This window comes from Gobio gobio (assembly GCF_949357685.1).
Source record: "Gobio gobio genome assembly, chromosome: 25".
NCBI lineage: Eukaryota > Metazoa > Chordata > Actinopteri > Cypriniformes > Gobionidae > Gobio > Gobio gobio.
The window spans coordinates 771,237-791,450 of record NC_137121.1 but is presented as its reverse complement, the minus strand read 5'-3'; the positions used below and the strand labels follow the sequence as shown (position 1 = coordinate 791,450).

The 20,214-nt window shown below is 41.7% G+C and overlaps 1 protein-coding gene across 1 annotated transcript; it reads right to left on the bottom strand.

Annotated features, from left to right (window-relative positions):
- Window positions 1-11,554: 11,554 nt before the first annotated feature.
- On the bottom strand, window positions 11,555-14,287 carry LOC307121395 (uncharacterized protein). The gene is made up of 4 exons (XM_079808984.1): window positions 14,052-14,287; window positions 13,612-13,715; window positions 13,298-13,447; window positions 11,555-13,212 (listed from the first exon to the last, which is right to left on the bottom strand). Exons 1-4 carry the CDS (start codon window positions 14,125-14,127, stop codon window positions 13,033-13,035), a joined length of 510 nt encoding a protein of 169 aa, XP_079665110.1. The 5' UTR covers window positions 14,128-14,287; the 3' UTR covers window positions 11,555-13,032.
- Between the last annotated feature and the right edge of the window lie 5,927 nt (window positions 14,288-20,214).

Sequence of the window (20,214 nt, the reverse complement as noted above, 5' to 3'; positions counted from 1 at the left end):
GCGGACCTGTTTACATTTCACTGCCAGTTGTATATTGTGTATATAACTGTGTATGTGACAAATAAAACTCTTGAATCTTGAATCTTGAATATTGGCACATTGCACCTTTAATAACTCTTTTTAACATCAAGCAAGTCCCACTCTTTATTACTCATTTGTCCATGTTTCTTTATCGCTCTCCTGTGTCAATAACTCCTGCCCACTAAAAGCTGCACGGATATCATGGTTTCCACGGGTCTTAAAGTCTTAATTTGACCTTTCACTGTGTCTTAAATTTGAGCAGAATCATGGTATTAATTGAAAAATTACATTTCATGCACTGCAAAAAATGGTGAATATCTTCCTCAGGATTTTTGTTTTCCATTACAAATATCTTAACATCCTTAAATCAAGATATATTTACTTGAAATGCAAAATTAAGTATTGTTTTCTGAAAAATTGAACAACGTGTATGCTGAAAACAAGAACAGACATCTGTCATTGGGTGAAAATGACTTACATTTGAATTAGGTTGATTTTGATGAACACAGATTTGTTCTTGTTTTATTCATAAAATCACTTTAAAGAATTTTTTTTTTTGTGCAAAATTAATAAAAAAGTTATGGCAATCTGCTGGAAATTGTATTTTCAAACTTTGATGTGTCTCTAATACACTCATTGTGTGCTTGAATGTTTAGATTTAGAGAACAGATTGATGCGTGATGTTCCTTTCAGTTTATTTTCTTTAATTGGTCTTAAAAAAGTCTTAAATGTACCTTCATAAAACCTGCAGAAACCCTGAGATATGCATACGTGATATCTAAACAATATGGAAAAGTTAAATCAATTCTACAGTACATATAGTCATATCACCCAGTCCTAGCAAACAGTAATACTTAAGCACATTTGACTAGCTGGTTAATAAAACCAACAACCGTTAACTATCAAATGGACTGGCGCTATTTTTCTTCTTGCCAGTGCTCTTTTATTTCTTCATTTTAACAGAAGGCAAATCTGAATGATACTCAGTTTTAACCTTAGTCAACCATAACATCCACAAAAATAAGTATTTCGAGCACTTTTTGTGATTTTTCGCCTCTTCATGACGGATCACTTCCTGTACTCCTCAGTTGTAATCGCTTTGGATAAAGTCTGCTAAATGAATAAATGAATAAATGTAGATAATGCGGATATGTATTAGTACAGTTTCCCAATCCTCTACAATGCTTGATACTTCTGATTAAGCACAGCATTCAGAGGTCATATAGTTCCCTTTCGAGGGAACTCGCACTGCATCGGGACGACGCTTTGGGGATGCTCCCTTAGCATCAGCGAATCTGAAACCAGAATGCCAACTAGGCCAATCCGATTGGCGTGCGTGATGACGTCATCGTGACGGCATACCCGGAAGTATAAAAGGGGTGCTGGAACGTAATGGCGGTAGTTATTGCTCTTCAGCAAGCGCTATCTGTAAACTGTCTGTCTATTTACTGTTGTTTGTCAGTGAAAGTGTGTGAGAAAGTATGGAAAGTGAGAGAGTGAAAGAATTCAAACAGTGTGTGCATCCGTGTCCCAGGTTCATGTCGGGCTCGGATACACACCTGCTTTGTGTGCACTGCCTGGGCGTCAAGCATGCCCAAGCGGCTCTCGAGGGAGCCGCTTGTGAGCACTGCGAGAAATTGACGCTCAGGGTGCTTCGCTCTCGGCTGGCTGTGTTTGATGAGGCCGGCCAGCCTCGTGAGCCCCGTGGTTCTGGACCCGCAGTCGCTGAGGCGGCTCGGCGTCGCAGATCATGGGGCTCACAGCGGGATTTGTCAGAGGGTTTCGGGACTCTCGCGAGCTATCTCTCACCCGACTCTGCATCGTCCCTCAAGGCTCCGGTTTTGCCCACCAAACCCTGTCGGGATACCTCATCTTTGGTGGGCAAAGCATATATGGCGGCTGGTCGGGCTGGTGGTTCCCTGCACACACTATCAATTCTGCAGGCCTACCAGGCCGACCTCCTTAAATAGTTGGACGAGGGAGATGGTCCCTCTCCGGAGGACATTCTGGAACTGAGGAAGGCTGCAGATTTGTCTCTCCGCGTCACCAAGGAGACGGCCCGTGCTATCGGCCGCTCCATGGCTTCCATGGTGTCTGTGGAGAGACATCTCTGGCTGAATCTGTCGGGGATAAAGGAGAAGGATAGAGCTTTTCTCCTGGACTCCCCGATCTCGCCTTCTGGATTGTTTGGAGACGCGGTTAACACCGTCGTTTCCAGACACCAGGAGGCGAAGAAACAGTCGGCAGCCTTCCACCAGTATCTCCCTCGCCGCTCTAAACCTGGGAAGGCTGGCCCTAGCGGGCAGCCTCAGCCGTCATCCAGCTCCTCGCACCGAAAGGTGCAAAAGGAGAGCGTCGCTTCTAGAGCCCCTCCCCCGGGAGCCTGGCAACAGAGGCGGCGCTCTCAGCAGCAGCCTTCAGCTCCTAAGGGCGATCTTCGGAACGTCCTTCAGGCGCGGAAGGCTGCTGGGAAGAAGTCCTAGCCACGGCAGGGCTTCTAAGAGCGGTCCCCCCCACGGAGAAACAACCGAGGTTGTTTCCTCCGCGGCGCTCTGGGGAAATCGATGTGGTAATCCCGCCGTCTATGACGCTTCGGGCCACATCGATTTCCCGCGAACGCATGCTGCACCAGCCGCCTCTGGAAAGACCTGCGGCTGGTCAGCTCACGCGTCCGCACACGGAGAACCGTTCCCAACTACTTCCTGCCGGTCAGCCGCTTCAGGAGGTTGGGAACGGGAACCGTGTAACACCCGACGCCAGCCTCGAGAGGCTGGTTCCCTTAGTAGATTATTTCGGCGCATGGAAATGCCTTCCGAATATTTCTATGTGGGTCCTGCGTACTGTAGAAAAGGGGTACAAACTGCAGTTCGGTTTTCCTCCTCCACAATTCAGGGGGTTATTCTGGACAGCAGTGATACCCGAGCAGGTTCGGGTAATGGAACTAGAAGTAAAAACTCTTCTAGCGAAGGAAGCCATAGAGCGTGTTCCTCCGTTGGAAAGAGAGTCCGGGTTCTACAGCCGGTACTTTATAGTTCCCAAAAAGGATGGAGGGTTGCGTCCGATTATAGATCTGAGGGTTTTGAATCTGTCTCTGAGGAGCTTCAGGTTCAAAATGCTCACTATTCCCATGATCGTGAGTCAGATCCAGTCCGAGGACTGGTTCGTCACGATAGATCTAAAGGACGCATATTTCCATGTCTCCATCCTCCCATGTCACAGGAAGTACCTGAGGTTCGCTTTCGGGGGCGAAGCGTACCAATATCGAGTGCTTCCCTTTGGCCTAGCCCTCTCCCCACGCACGTTCACGAAGTGCATGGATGCAGCTCTGGCTCCAATGAGACTTCAGGGCATCCGTGTGCTGAATTATATCGACGACTGGCTCATACTGGCCCAGTCGTACGAGGTGGTGGTTCGGCATCGAGATGTCGTTCTGAACCACATGAAATGCTTGGGGCTGAGACTCAACACGAAAAAGAGCGTGTTGACGCCGTCCCGGAGGACTACGTTCCTCGGGGTCGTGTGGGACTCGACAACGATGCGGGCACGATTGTCTCCCGCGCGAGTCGAGACCATACGGGCGATGGTCTCAGGAATAAGGCTAGGCCACAACATCACTGTGAAGCACTTTCAGAGAGTGCTGGGTCACATGGCAGCAGCGTCCAACGTAATACCTTTTGGTCTGCTGTACATGAGACCCATCCAGTGGTGGTTGAAAACCAAGGGGTTTTCCCCCAGAGGGAATCCTTTCCGTATGATCAGGGTAACGCGCAATTGCTCTCGTTCCCTAGCCATATGGAAGAAACCTTGGTTTCTGTCCCAAGGGCCAGTGTTGGGAGCGTCTTGTTGCCGGAAATCCGTTTCAACAGACGCCTCCCTCACTGGCTGGGGCGCGGTCATGGACGGCCGCTTTGCGAGGGGCCCATGGGAGAGCCGTCGTTCCTCCTGGCACATAAATTGCCTGGAGATGATGGCGGTCTACAAAGCTCTCAGGAGCTTTCTCCCGCACCTCCGCGGCCAGCATGTCCTGGTACGGACAGACAATACGTCTGTCGTAGCATACATCAACCGCCAGGGGGGACTGAGGTCGCGCGTTCTGTACAGGATAGCACGCCGAGTCCTCCTGTGGACCCAGGGGAAACTGTTGTCCATCAGGGCAATGTATGTCCCGGGGGTCCAAAATCAGGGAGCAGACATCCTGTCGAGGCAGGGGCTGAGGCCCGGGGAGTGGCGACTCCACCCAGAGGTGGTGGAGGCCATATGCAAGAGGTTCGGCCCAGTGGAAGTGGATCTGTTTGCGTCTCGAGAGACGTCCCACTGTCCACTGTGGTTTTCCCTCACGCATCCAGCTCCGCTGGGGCTGGATGCCATGGTGCAGACGTGGCCGAGGCTGCGTCTGTACGCATTTCCCCCGATTGCTCTGCTCCCGGGAGTCCTGGAAAGGGTCCGTCGACAGGGGGTCAGTCTACTTCTGGTAGCACCCCGTTGGCCGACTCGAGTTTGGTTCTCGGATATCATAGCTCTGCTAGCAGGTCAGCCGTGGGAGATTCCTCTGAGGAGGGATCTCCTATCTCAGGCGGCAGGTACGATATTTTACCCCCGCCCGGAGATTTGGAACCTATGGGTCTGGCCCCTGAGGGGACCAGGTACATAGAGGCTGGCCTATCGGCGGAGGTGATAGAGACCTTACTCAGCTCCAGGGCTCCGTCTACGAGGAGACTGTACAGCCTCAAGTGGAATGTATTTTCCACTTGGTGCAGAGAACGTGAGGTGGACCCAGTTAACTGCCCAGTGGCTTCAGTGCTGGAGTTCCTCCAAGATCGTTTTTCTGCAGGGCTTACCCCGTCCACACTCAAGGTGTACGTGGCTGCCATTGCGGCTTTCCACACTCCTCTGGGTGATGGGCCTCTGGGTAGGCACCAGCTGGTTGTACAATTCCTCCGTGGGGCTCGGAGGATGAGGCCTGTGGCTCGGACCAGAGTTCCAACCTGGGACCTGGCAGTGGTTCTCGAAGGATTGGCTGAGGCCCCCTTCGAACCATTGGAGTCGGCTGGACCAAAGGATCTGACCCTTAAGGTGGCTTTTCTCCTTGCCATTACCTCTCTCAGGAGAGTGGGAGATCTCCAGGCCTTGGCGGTAACGCCGACCTGCCTGGAGTTTGCCCCGGGAGGAGTAAAGGCCATCTTACACCCTAGGCCGGGCTACGTGCCTAAGGTGCCATCAAGGGTGGTCAGGTCATTGGTCCTGCAGGCATTTCATCCTCCGCCTCATGTGACGGCGGAAGAGGGGAGACTTCACCTACTCTGCCCGGTTAGGGCGCTCAGAGTTTATTTGGTGAAGTCTGCACAGTGGAGGAGATCACAACAACTGTTGGTGTGTTTTGGCTCACCTAAGAAGGGATTGCCTGCGTCTACTCAGACAATCAGTAATTGGATTGTCCAGGCGATTACCATGGCCTATCAGGTGCGCAGTTTGCCTTCACCTGTGGCTGTGAGGGCTCATTCCACTAGAGGCATGGCCTCTTCGGTGGCCCTTCTTTCTGGGGTCCCCTTGCAGGATATCTGCGAGGCGGCCGGGTGGGCTACCCCACACACTTTTATCAGGTTTTATAGCCTGGATCTCCCTACGACGCCTGGTGCTAGGGTGCTCCAGTCCTAGCTGTGCCCGGTTTCCGGCTTCACACTAGGGCAGGCGCTACCCTTCGGTGTGGCCTAGTGGGTACTCGTTCCCCAAAGCGTCGTCCCGATGCAGTGCGAGTTCCCTCGAAAGGGAACTGCTCTGGTTATGTATATAACCCTTGTTCCCTGAGAAGGGGAACGAGCACTGCATCCCGACGCCACACCTTGGCGCGCCTGGAGCGCATGCTTCAGAGCAATTACTACCGCCATTACGTTCCAGCTCCCCTTTTATACTTCCGGGTATGCCGTCACGATGACGTCATCACGCACGCCAATCGGATTGGCCTAGTTGGCATTCTGGTTTCAGATTCGCTGATGCTAAGGGAGCATCCCCAAAGCATCGTCCCGATGCAGTGCTCGTTCCCCTTCTCAGGGAACAAGGGTTATATACATAACCCGAGCAGTTCTGAATAATGACTGTATAGCTGACAATGATTCAAGTGAAAGTTGCAGCAGTCGATATCCTCACTCTCGCTTTATTCAAACACAAGTTATGACAGATGTTTGGCTCCATCTTGTGTCTCAGACCCGCAGTCACAGACAGTTACAGTAAAATATTATTGACAGGTCAAGTCAGCTTTATTTCTATAGCACTTAATACAATACTGTTTCAAAGCAGCTTCACAGTGTTAAACAGAGAATCTAGTATTACATGCAATTAACATGTTTAATATGGCATATTTAGTATTATATGGAATGAAGGTTTTTGTACAGAACTCAATCATCTGAATCAAACATGACAATCTATATTGTCTTATCAAAATGTGTTTTTGATTTAAAAGGCTGACTCCAGGATATTTTGTTTATTGCTACTACAGTTTATTGGTATAATATTCTTCTAAAACAGGCAATGTATTGAAGGAAGCATATGATCCTGCAGTGTTTCTGTCATGCAACCACCTCTACATGACAGTACATCTTATGTGTCATTATTGACTTTTATTGTTATAATAAAGTATAGACTACACAGCCCTCAGAAGACAAAATGGCATTGTGTCAGGTGTACATGTAGTTTATATTCAAGGAATGATGCCTGACGCAGAATGAGCGATAATAAAAAACGAAAGATATATCGGGAACTACACGATACACGCATTTAAAATATATATTTAAATTGTGTATTTATTAAAGGTAAGTATTTTTGCATTTTCAAAATACATAAAATAGTTTGTATTAGGCAACTGATTTCCTGTATCAACTAGTTCAGATGCCAGATATTAATGCTTCACTTCACAATAAACTGAGTTGCACATTACATTGAGTTTCTTTCTTTCAAAAACACATTATTTTCAGGAGTTTTAAACTTCACATTGTCAAGAGCACAATATCTTTATTAACACTTCTGAATTCCAGATATCTCTGAGCTCCTGTAATGGCTTATAGTTTTCTAAGCGGATTATTTCTTTCCTGTTGTTTGCATATTTATTATCAGTCATTATCATTTTGACTGTATACATTTATTGCTCTGAATGAGAATTAGACTGATTTTTTCAGTCAGGTAAGAAAACAACAAAATCTCAGTTTAAACAGTGTCTTTTGTTTTGTGAATCATTGTGATTTATGAGATGGTAAAGTGTTCAAATTATTCACAAATAATTCACAAATTATTTCAATTAAGTGTGACATTTAATTTGGCTATAATGTTGGCTAAAATGTATGAATGTATAAATGAAATATATGAAATATTGAAAATAAGAGTAACCTCCTGAACCTAACTAACTTGAACTGATACTGCAATGAGAGCAGAGAAATGATAGAGTCAGTTAAAGGAAAAACTTGCATCAACAAGTTCATTGTGTGAAAGGTCGTCATTCCTCCACCTCCTCCAGATAACATCAATGTAATGAATATAAGAGACTGATCTAATCCTGTAGAAGCTGAGCGTCTCACTGTCATTCAACTCCTGAGATCCAAAGCTCAACTAAATTCATCTGGATCCGTCAGGAAAGACAAAAACAAGCCACTGTAAATTGATGACAAGCTATGAAAAGATGAGAATAAACTTTCATTTCAGACTCATTTTTAATCTACTGTACTATTTTAAGCAGGAAGAACTTAAGATGGATATGTTTTTGGTATATTAAAGACTGGAAAACTGGAATATTTTCACTGTTTTTCTCCTTCAGCTCTCTGACGGTGGGTTCCTGAAAAGCTTCAAAAGTAGTCGCCACGAGGATGTGTTTATGAGTTTTTGAACTGATCGGAAAGGCCACACTGTAAACCCCAATAAGTTGGCAAAACTTAAAAAATTGAAAAATGTGTTGAATTAGCTAGTTATAGCTAGCAAAATTTCCACTACTAAGAATGTTCAAATTGAGATTACATAATCATTTTAAGTTAAATGTATTAATTAACTTAGTCAAAATGTTTGAAATATGTACAACATTGAAATCTGCTTCTGCATATTATAAAGCCAATTGGATAAATTACGCAGCTGTAACTGTGTGTGTGTGTGTGTGTGTGTGTGTGTGTGTGTGTGTGTGTGTGTGTGTGTGTGTGTGTGTGTGTGTGTGTGTGTGTGTGTGTGTGTGTGTGTGTGTGTGTGTGTGTGTGTGTGTGTGTGTGTGTGTGTGTGTGTGTGTGTGTGTGTGTGTGTGTGTGTGTGTGTGTTAGTATGGATGTCAGAGTGTGGTGTGTATGTGTGCAATAAAAAAAAGTACGTGGGTGTGTGTGCTTGTAATATTTGAGAGAGATAAGCTGGCACCATCTGGTAACATTTTTTTTTAAATATTCTTTTTGTAGTTTAATGGCCCTGAGATTAAACATTTAAATGGGTTTAAATGGGGACATATTTATTATTTTGTATACCTAGTGCAAACTGGGAGTGAAATAGTAGTAGTTGGCATTAACACAAGTAAAACCTGTTTATATGTGCGTCAGGTTTGACACGAAAGACTTCCACGTACACCAGTGTGTCCTCGCTCATCTCTTCTGGATGCTTGCTCACTCATTCCTTCCCCCTCTGGTGCACTTACAACTGAGATGTCCTTCAAGATGCCTAAACTATAGTGTTTTAAACGTCAAAAAGAAATGATGGGAACACTTCACAATAAGTTTTGCTGTTTCCCAGATCCAGTTTTCCGGCGCTGGAGAGACCCAAGGGAAGGCCTGAAAATGGAGGCCGTGGTTGCGTTGTTTCTGCTCCATACATGAGAGATAGGAGAGACACTTTCTGACTGTCTCAGTTTGTGTAAATCCACATGGGGTTCAGAGTATTTATGTTTTCCCACATTAATTTCACATGTCTAGTACAATAATGTGGTTTTGTTTCATTAATACAGTGTATACTTTATTCCTGATTTACCCTGAAGAATGTAAGTGAAGTGTGACAACATGCCCCATAGGTGGAGTCACATGACCATATGACAGATTAACATATTATCTGATTTAATCAAAAATATACAAGACAAATTACAATATTTAGTGAATAGAATAAAATGATTAACTTTTTCATATAAAATAATGGCATTTTTTAATCATTAAAAATAAACTAATTTGAGTTTGACAACAAACACACCTACAGCTATACATCATAGTTCAAAACATAATAATAATTAATAACTTCTGAACATTGACTCTCTTAATGTTTTCTCTATATAGTGTTGATATGGCCACTAGTAAATACAGTAGGTTTGATCATCCTGGTGTGTGTGTGTGTGTGTGTGTAAAGTGTTAAACCATGTGTGTTGCAACTAACCCTGTGTTAGATTGTGCCCCGCTCTCCCCTACTCTTCTGTACGGTTGTGTTTTTTGTACCTACTTGATTATAATATAATATAATATAATATAATATAATATAATATAATATAATATAATATAATATAATATAATATAATATAATATAATATAATATAATATAATATAATATATTATATTTAGGGCTGTCAAAAGATTAATCGCGATTAATCTCATCCAAAATAAAAGTTTGTGTTTACACAATATATGTGTGTGTACTCTGTTAATTATTATGTATATATAAAAACACACACAAGCATGTATATATTTAAGAAAAATGTATTATATTTATATATAAAATATTAATATTTATATATAATATAAATTATATAAATGTATATACAGTATATACATGCAAATATTTCTTAAATATATACATGAATGTGTGTGTATTTATATATACATAATAATTAACAGAGTACACACACATATATTGTGTAAACACAAACTTTTATTTTGGATGAGATTAATCGCGATTAATCTTTTGACAGCCCTAATTATATTATAATGTTGTTGAAAATTATTAGGCAAACTTTTGAGAAATTATGTTTTTTTGGTTATAAAAAACAACCAGTGAAATAAATATCAGGCTTTGAAGTAACAATTATATTAAAGTATATGTATTTATTCTTGACAGTGATTTTATAAATAGAATTGCAAATAAGCAAACCATTAATCATTTTTTAATGTAAACATGATACAAAAGGTTCCTTGCAGAACAACTTTTAATATAATCTCAAATCTCATTTGGTTCCACAACTCAATATCAGCGATGCTTCACAGTTTAGAGGAGTTACTGGCAGCACTGGACATGCCTAACTAAAGGTGATAGTTCAGTCTTACTCAGAGGATCTATGCTATAGGAAATATTGATATACACACTGGCTGAACAGGACAAACTTTATCGTTTTGTTTTTATTGAAGGTAAACTCGTTTGGTAATTGTAACACATAATGGCAAAACCCGGAAAATTATACATACAGTAGATACAGTAAGTGCCTATTTACAGCATTTCATCCTTGTGGTCTTTGATATTTGCTGATTTATTAAAATGAATACATGACTTTCCCCATTCAGACACAGTTATTTTATTCTTTATTCTAGAACAGTGGTTCCCAACCACGTTCCTGGAGGACCCCCAACAGTGCACATTTTGGATGTGTCCTTTGTCTGACACATCAGGTCTTGGAGTAGCTACTAATGAGCTGATAACCTGAATCAGGTGTGTTTGATTGAGGAGACATGCAAAATGTGCACTGTTGGGGGTCCTCCAGGAACGTGGTTGGGAACCACTGTTCTAGAACATTATTGTCACAGTGCCTAGCTGTTGTGCCCTAGTTGTCCTTTTGCCCAGTTCTTATCTGGGTTAAACAGCGGGACTGACTTCGTCTCTTTGATTTGAAGTGTCGAATGAAATTCGAAGTGGTGGTGGTTGTATATCAGATATCTCTGCGTTGCAGGCCTTGCATACTGCTGTTCTTTTATATTTTTTGATATTTTTCTTAGATATTTATTAAACAAAAGACAAGTTATTTCAAGTCATTTAATTCAAATCCAAGTCAAGTCTCAAGTCATGAACAACAAGTCAAAGTCAAGTCTTTTATTAAAATTTGTCAAGCAAGTCTCAAGTCCTAAAATTGCGACTTAAGTCTGACTCGAGTCAAATCATGTGACTCAAATCCCCCCTCTGGTTGATTGTCCTGATTATCGTTTGTCAGTCATTTATGTTGTATTTGTTTCTGCATTTGTCATTTGAGGTTTTGTGTTGTCAAGTACTTGGGTCCGTTTTTCGTCCCTCGCTAACTCAGTTAGCTGGAATTGATTGTTGACTATTTGGCGTGATCTCGGATTGTTTGGTTCTTCGAAGCTCATCCTGGACTTGCTGTCATAGCAACAGCTCCGTCATCTTAAACCTGCTCGAGCGGCTTATTTCATCTAAACAGGTTTAGATCGCATCTTTTTAAGCGGCGTTGATACTTAAAATGTGTCCCAATCACTTCTACTTTACATAACAAGCAATCCTCACTGAACCAGGGGCAATAATAATTTTAAATAATAATAATAATATAAAAATGTATTTGAAAATATTATAATGTTGTGTATAATACTATAGACAGCCACTTGATTGAGAGATTTATTTGTGATGGAATCATTATTTTATAATGTTATTTGCAGTCTTACACACACACTGTACAGTTACTCTGAGCCCTGCATTAATCTGAGTGATGCCGGATATTATGGGATGGCTTGATGCAGCACAAGAGATGCAGACTTGATCTTGACCCTTAAGAAACTTTAGTTAATGCTGTCATGTAACAAATTGAATTAAAGATTAAACGAATTGCTAATTACAACATTGAAATAAAAATGTAAAGGGTGTACAAATACTATAAAATCATGAATATAAATAATTGTACATATAATTTATCTATTATAACTTTTATGTTGGTTTGGCTGTTTCCTTTTTTTTTTTTTTTCAAGTTTTTTGCCAGGTGGCTTTTTTAATTATATGATGTCATTATGTTGCTATCTTGCCGCCAGCCAATCGCTGCATTGCTGATCGTGTTTCGATGCATCTGCCCTCTTCAGGAAACACAAGAATGTGCAGTAATCTCATCCAGATATTTTAATCCAATCTGCAAATTCGTTTGAAGAACCAAATTAGCCAGAGATCAGTTATCACGATTAAAAGATCTGGGATCTGTCAAATCATCTCAGACGTATTAAGCGAGTTACGAAGAACAAACCCCTGCTCTTACGACTTTCTTTTGTTTCGTATCTCTGGTGGTTTAGGAACTGTGCCTGTCATTTGGATTTCTCTTTTTCCTTGCCGATTATGTTTTGTGCTAACAATAAAGTTGCACATGGATTTTCCTAAACTATTCTCTGAGCAGTACTAATTTATTGCAACTCAGTGGTGGATTATGAAAAATAGAACGCTGCCATAAAGTAATCATGTTTTAAATCTTGTTTAATAAGTATGCCAAACACTCATTGTCATTAATTACAGTCCAGCAAACACTTCTCCTGATTTTAACTAATGTTTCACAAACAAGCTTTAAAGATTTATTGGAAGCACACTTATGAACAAATATTAAGGTTTCTATTGTCGATAACAAGTTAAATTGGGATCTAAATCATAAGGAGTGTAAGAGCAGTTTAAATAAATGCCTCTGAGGGCCATTAATATTATATAAGATTGTGTGACTCAATTACAGTCACACACTGTAAAGCTGACATCCTGTATGTGTGACATCATGTGCTTTGACTGAACTTCAGGTAATTTGGGCACTGAAAGAGACATATTAATGAAAACATGTAGAGAGCTAGAAATAAACTATAACAGCCAATGGCACTGTGTTTGTAACTCAATGTTTTTTTTCTCCAAACTGGAACTGAAGTCTGTCGTTGAGCCACACCATCTGAGCAGGGTTGACTAGTAGTAGTTAGTGTTTGTCTTCAGACAGACATGTTTGAGCTTGAGACAGAGAAAACACAAGGCTTCATAACATCTACAGCAAAAGGTGATTTTAGTACATGCTTTGTCCTTAAACCACATGTTATACAGGCATGGGCAGCTGGACACAATCTCTCAGCAGATCTATCTCTTGACGCAGGAAGGATTCTCACATCTGTTGGCTCGAGGACGAGGACCTTTCCACTCTCTCAAACACTGCCAGCAGAACTCAAAGGGTTTTCCATTGTTTTTAGTGCAAATGGCACATATAACACTGAGATTATACGGATCTGATCTCTCAGTGAAAGAGTTGCAGCCAGGACACTGGAAAAGATTTAAAAAGTCAATGGTTAAGCTAATGCACAGTCTATAAATTACTCATGTTACGAACAACAACAACAACACTTACATTTCTGATGTCTAGTAACTTCTGTGAAGCAGCTTTCTCCAGAACTTCCTCAAAGTGTTGTCGCTCTTTCAGTGTGAGTTTGGCTAATTTACGGACTTCAATGTAAGGCCATTGTTTATTACACAGAGGGCATCTCAGCTCGGCTTTACCCTGAACATATTACACACAGTAGTTATTTAGATCATAATAGCAGTGTAGAGTAAAGTCACATTCACATATAAATGTGTTTGGAGCTAATGTTGACTGCTTTCAAAATGTGTTGCAATCAAAGATGTTCTTAATAAAATGAAGTTTAAATCAGAAACTACACTTACATCGGCCAGCTGTTTTCTGCAGTGGTCAGTCAGTGTCTGTGGATTAGTGACATGCCCGCAGGATAATTCAGCTCTTAAAGTGTCCAGATCGTTATCACATGGATCTGAAGGGGAAAGGAACATTCAGTTCTAGGCACCTGATTGTAAAAGTGAAGAAAACATTTGAAATCACAGTAGCTACAAAGCAGGAATGTAAAGTGGCATCTATTCAAATGTAATAGACATTTAGTGAAATATTAAGCAGAAAGTTGCATTTATGAGGACTTTTGTTGGGTCATAAGATAATGAACAGTTATAATAACTCATTCAAATGTAATGTTATTGCTAATATATTCCTTAATTTATCATCATATAGCTCAACAATATAATTTGTTCTGTGGTGAAATTTGGTAGTGATAACACTCATACCTCATGAATTTCAATACCTAAATCAAACTCACCGATATCACTGCGTTTCCTCATGAGCTTAATACCGAATCTGCTGTCGGAGAGCTCATATCGTTTCTGATGTGCCATTTTTCAAAAGATATATATCTCCCACACAACCGCAGTGTTCTGCTTCATGCGTCTGCTTGACTGAGTCCTAAGATACTTTCACTTTACACTTGTACTTACCCAAAATCACGTGACTGATCTGGAAGAACAGCCTTCAGGGCAGTGGGTGTTTCACTTCACTGGAAAAATACACTCAATACACAGTAAAGTCTTTGTGTCAGGCAGTGAATCATCAGAAATGTAACTACACGGGTTTGGGCAGTTGGGCCGTGAGTAGATGCAGGAGAGCAGCAGTTTACCTGATATAATCACTCGCCCTTCCTGTAAAGGACCAGAGTGAAAACAGTGAGGAATGAAACTGCCCACAGATGAGAGTTCAACATTATTATAGAATAATGATGAAAACAGTTAATCGAGAGTCCGCTGAAACAGCCTGTGTGTTCCCATCATAATGTTTGTAATGAGGTTATCCTGAATGACAGCGGCTGATCTTGGCCAGAGATGTTTCAGGGACAGTGGATTATCATGGTTTATATGCTGTTGTCAAAATGATTTGGTCAGAATACTGAATGACCGTCGATGAAGAAACACATTTGTGTCCCAGTAATGATCCACTAACTAACCAGATTATACTAACCAGCCAGACCCCAGTCTTTATTCATGTCGCTGAAGTAGTTTCATAGAATGAAATAAATCATGGTAATAAAGTGTGTTTGTTATGGCACTCAATAGAACTTTTTCTCTATTTGTTATCAATCTAACATGTACCTAATGTAAAGTCACTTTTCATAATGTTATCAAAATAATACATAGTTCAGGTATGAAACTCTACCCCAGCGCTGACTGGTTCTTCCAACGCCGTGGCATCAGCCAATCAGGGATGCGTTTCCCAAAAGCATCATTGGCCAACTACGGTCGTCATCAACATAGTTCAATGAGTCTAGAAATCATCGTTCCAACAAACATTCGCAAACAGCATCGCAGAGTTGTGTGGTCTGAACGACAGCTCTCGACCTGTGGTTAGAAGCAGAGTTTCCACTTAAAAAACTCTTATCTTGAGCAAAATAAACAAGCTGACACTCAGTACAATCAATAGGCTTGTTGGACTTCACCCAGCGATGCGCAGACCGATCGGCGGCTGACTTGAAGCAGTGCATGCTGGTTAGAAATTTTGTCTGACTTGAGGCAGCTGTTCCACGATTGGCCAGATTCACCGCATGACAGCGCACATCGTGTTTCGTGTGTGCACAAATCTGTTTTTTATAATAGTTAAACCTCCTTTCATGTAGTCGTGATGTTATATTGTCATGTTTATTAAAATAATACTGATAAAAACGTAGACCCCACTTCATTGATAGTGTAGGCTGATATGTTGAACTCATATCATATGCATCCAGCCTTAGATGTCCAACACACCATATGTCTTTGAATTCAGAATCAGAATCAGAAAGAGCTTTATTGCCAGGATTTTTTCTTGGTGCTGAAGCTTCCAGTGCACATATACAATACAAATACAACAAAGTAATACAAATTCTAAGAAAACAGTTGTGATGAGCTAGTTGATTTCTTCAACGATGCATTGTACGAGGATAGATAAGCAGTGAGTTATATCATTGTATGATAAACGCACTTCAGAAGTGCTTCCTAATCCTCGTACCCTAGCCTGTGATCGCCCTTCTGCGTGATTATGAAAGATTCGGTGACCCTCCTCCTCCCCAGTGCCACCAGTACAGATCTGCTACAGGGATTCCACCATTTTTTTCCAGCCTGTGCTTTGTTTGTTATTTGGACTAAATTGAACAATATGTTATATTTGCTCAGCAGCAGCATCGTAGCTGATCTCGACCGGCAAAATCAAGCTTAATTATATTCCACACCAATAAATGCTGGCTGAAATTATCTACTTCGAGAGTTATGACTGAATTGAATTTCATGACATAAATGGATATGGTAACATTACATGTTTATTCAAAACTAATATGATGTCTTTATCAAAAGTAACATGTTTATTTGAAAGGTACACATACAAACATTACATCCAAAAAACTCTGAGTATGTTAACCCGGAAATTAGGAAAACTCTGGGTTTTCTGTTTCAGAATGGGAGGTATGTTAAACCTGAGAAAGCAGAGTAAGTCAAGCCAGTTTCTAAAAGAGAGGTAACTTATACTCAGAGTCAGTTACCATCAGTGTTGGGGAAAGTTACTTTGAAAAGTAATGCATTACAATATTGCGTTACTCCCTTAAAAAGTAACTAGTTGAGTTACTTTTTAAGAAAAGTAATGCGTTATGTTACTTTTGCATTACTTTTTCTCACCTGGGCTGGGCTTGTTTTTGTTTTGTTTTTTATAACAAAAAAGTTATATTTTTGTGCAACTGTAAAGACCTCTTCATACCAAAATGTAAATAATGCGCCCCAGGCTGAGGTAAAGATGCAGATTCCCTCATGAACTTTAGAGGGCGCAGCTCTGGATAATGGAGAATAGGACGCAGGAGAAAAAAGCTTTACATATAAAAACAAAAATCTAGTAATTTTCATCATCAAAGGTCAGCAGCAAGACACTGGTCAATTAAATATAAAGGTAGATTATGCATAAAAATAGTTGTTTTATTCAACATTTAATTATTGGAGGTTTGCATAGTTCTCTGATTTTGCATTTGACTGATTTGATTCATTTTGAGGAGTACAGAATCTTTATTTAGCAAGTGAGATAAATAAATGCTCACATTTAGTCTAGAACTACAATAACCATCATGATCACACACACACACACACACACACACACACACACACACACACACACACACACACACACACACACACACACTCACTCACTCACTCACACAGACTCACTCACACAGACTCACTCACACACACACACACACACACACACACACACACCTCTGCACTAACTCTCAACATGAGGACAGGAGAGCTGGCAGTCAAACTAATGTGAAAAAGTAACTCAGATATTTTGTTGTAAATTTGAAAAGTAATGCATTACTTTACTAGTTACTTGGAAAAAGTAATATTATTACGTAACTCAAGTTACTTGTAATGCGTTCCCCAACCCTGGTTACCATGGTGACTCTTACTCAGAGTCAGTTACCATGGTGACTCAAACTCGGAGTCAGTTACCATGGTGACTCATACTTGGAGTCAGATACCATGGTGACTTATACTCAGAGTCAGTTACCATGGTGACTTATACTCAGAGTCAGTTACCATGGTGACTTATAATCAGAGTCAGATACCATGGTGACTTATACTCAGAGTCAGTTACCATGGTGACTTATACTCAGAGTCAGTTACCATGGTGACTTATACTCAGAGTCAGTTACTCAGAGTCAGTTACTCAGAGTCAGATACTCAGAGTCAGATACTCAGAGTCAGTTACCATGGTGACTTATACTCAGAGTCAGTTACTCAGAGTCAGATACTCAGAGTCAGATACTCAGAGTCAGATACTCAGAGTCAGTTACCATGGTGACTTATACTCAGAGTCAGTTACTCAGAGTCAGTTACTCAGAGTCAGATACTCAGAGTCAGATACTCAGAGTCAGATACCATGGCTATTTCAATACATGTCGCTGTTATGCTTTAATGTTCTGCTCGTCCGGCACTTTGCAACATACACATAATTGTTTCTGCAGCAAACTGCTTGATTTCGTTGTGTTGTGGCTTGATGTCGTTGTGTTGTGGCTTGATGTCGTGGCTTGATGTCGTTGTGTTGTGGCTTGATTTCGTTGTGTTGTGGCTTGATGTCGTTGTGTTGTGGCTTGATGTGGTTGTGTTGTGGCTTGATGTGGTTGTGTTGTGGCTTGATGTGGTTGTGTTGTGGCTTGATGTCGTTGTGTTGTGGCTTGATGTTGTTGTGTTGTTGCTTGATGTCGTTGTGTTGTGGCTTGATGTCGTTGTGTTATGGCTTGATGTCGTTGTGTTGTGGCTTGATGTCGTTGTGTTGTGGCTTGATGTTGTTGTGTTGTTGCTTGATGTCGTTGTGTTGTGGCTTGATGTTGTTGTGTTGTTGCTTGATGTTGTTGTGTTGTGGCTTGATGTTGTTGTGTTGTGGCTTGATGTTGTTGTGTTGTGGCTTGATGTGGTTGTGTTGTGGCTTGATGTCGTTGTGTTGTGGCTTGAAGTCGTTGTGTTGTGGCTTGATGTTGTTGTGTTGTTACTTGATGTCGTTGTGTTGTGGCTTGATGTTGTTGTGTTGTGGCTTGATGTCGTTGTGTTGTGGCTTGATGTCGTTGTGTTGTTGCTTGATGTCGTTGTGTTGTGGCTTGATGTCGTTGTGTTGTTGCTTGATGACGTTGTGTTGTGGCTTGATGTCGTTGTGTTGTGGCTTAATGTCGTTGTGTTGTGGCTTGATGTCGTTGTGTTGTGGCTTGATGTTGTTGTGTTGTTGCTTGATGTCGTTGTGTAGTGGTTTGATGTGGTTGTGTTGTGGCTTGATGTTGTTGTGTTGTTGCTTGATGTTGTTGTGTAGTGGCTTGATGTCGTTGTGTTGTGGCTTGATGTCGTTGTGTTGTGGCTTGATGTCGTTGTGTTGTGGCTTGATGCCGTTGTGTTGTTGCTTGATGTCGTTGTGTTGTGGCTTGATGTCGTTGTGTTGTGGTTTGATGTTGTTGTGTTGTTGCTTGATGTCGTTGTGTAGTGGCTTGATGTTGTTGTGTTGTGGCTTGATGTCGTTGTGTTGTGGCTTGATGTCGTTGTGTAGTGGCTTGATGTCGTTGTGTTGTGGCTTGATGTCGTTGTGTTGTGGCTTGATGTCATTGTGTTGTGGCTTGATGTTGTTGTGTTGTTGCTTGATGTCGTTGTGTAGTGGCTTGATGTCGTTGTGTTGTGGCGTGATGTCGTTGTGTTGTGTCTTGATTTTGTTGTATCGTGGCTTGATGTCGTTGTGTTGTTGCTTGATGTCGTTGTGTTGTGGCTTGATTTCGTTGTGTTGTGGCTTGATTTCGTTGTGTTGTTGCTTGATGTCGTTGTGTTGTGGCTTGATGTCGTTGTGTTGTGGCTTGATGTTGTTGTGTTGTGGCTTGATGTCATTGTGTTGTGGCTTGATGTCGTTGTGTTGTGGCTTGATGTCGTTGTGTTTTGATGTCGTGTTGTGGCTTGATTTCGTTGTGTTGTGGCTTGATGTCGTTGTGTTGTGGCTTGATGTCGTTGTGTTGTGGCTTGATGTCGTTGTGTTGTGGCTTGATGTCGTTGTGTTGTGGCTTGATTTCGTTGTGTTGTGGCTTGATGTTGTTGTGTTGTGGCTTGATGTCGTTGTGTTGTGGCTTGATGTTGTTGTGTTGTTGCTTGATGTCGTTGTGTTGTTGCTTGATGTCGTTGTGTTGTGGCTTGATGTCGTTGTGTTGTGGCTTGATTTCGTTGTGTTGTGGCTTGATGTTGTTGTGTTGTGGCTTGATGTCGTTGTGTTGTGGCTTGATGTTGTTGTGTTGTTGCTTGATGTCGTTGTGTTGTTGCTTGATGTCGTTGTGTTGTGGCTTGATGTTGTTGTGTTGTTGCTTGATGTTGTTGTGTTGTTGCTTGATGTTGTTGTGTTGTTGCTTGATGTCGTTGTGTTGTGGCTTGATGTCGTTGTGTTGTGGCTTGATGTCGTTGTGTTGTGGCTTGATGTTTTTGTGTAGTTGCTTGATGTTGTTGTGTTGTTGCTTGATGTTGTTGCTTGATGTCGTTGTGTTGTGGCTTGATGTCGTTGTGTAGTGGCTTGATGTCGTTGTGTTGTGGCTTGATTTCGTTGTGTTGTGGCTTGATGTCGTTGTGTTGTGGCTTGATGTCGTTGTGTTGTTGCTTGATGTTGTTGTGTTGTGGCTTGATGTTGTTGTGTTGTGGCTTGATGTCGTTGTGTAGTGGTTTGATGTGGTTGTGTTGTGGCTTGATGTTGTTGTGTTGTTGCTTGATGTTGTTGTGTAGTGGCTTGATGTCGTTGTGTTGTGGCTTGATGTCGTTGTGTTGTGGCTTGATGTCGTTGTGTTGTGGCTTGATGCCGTTGTGTTGTTGCTTGATGTCGTTGTGTAGTGGCTTGATGTTGTTGTGTTGTGGCTTGATGTCGTTGTGTTGTGGCTTGATGTCGTTGTGTAGTGGCTTGATGTCGTTGTG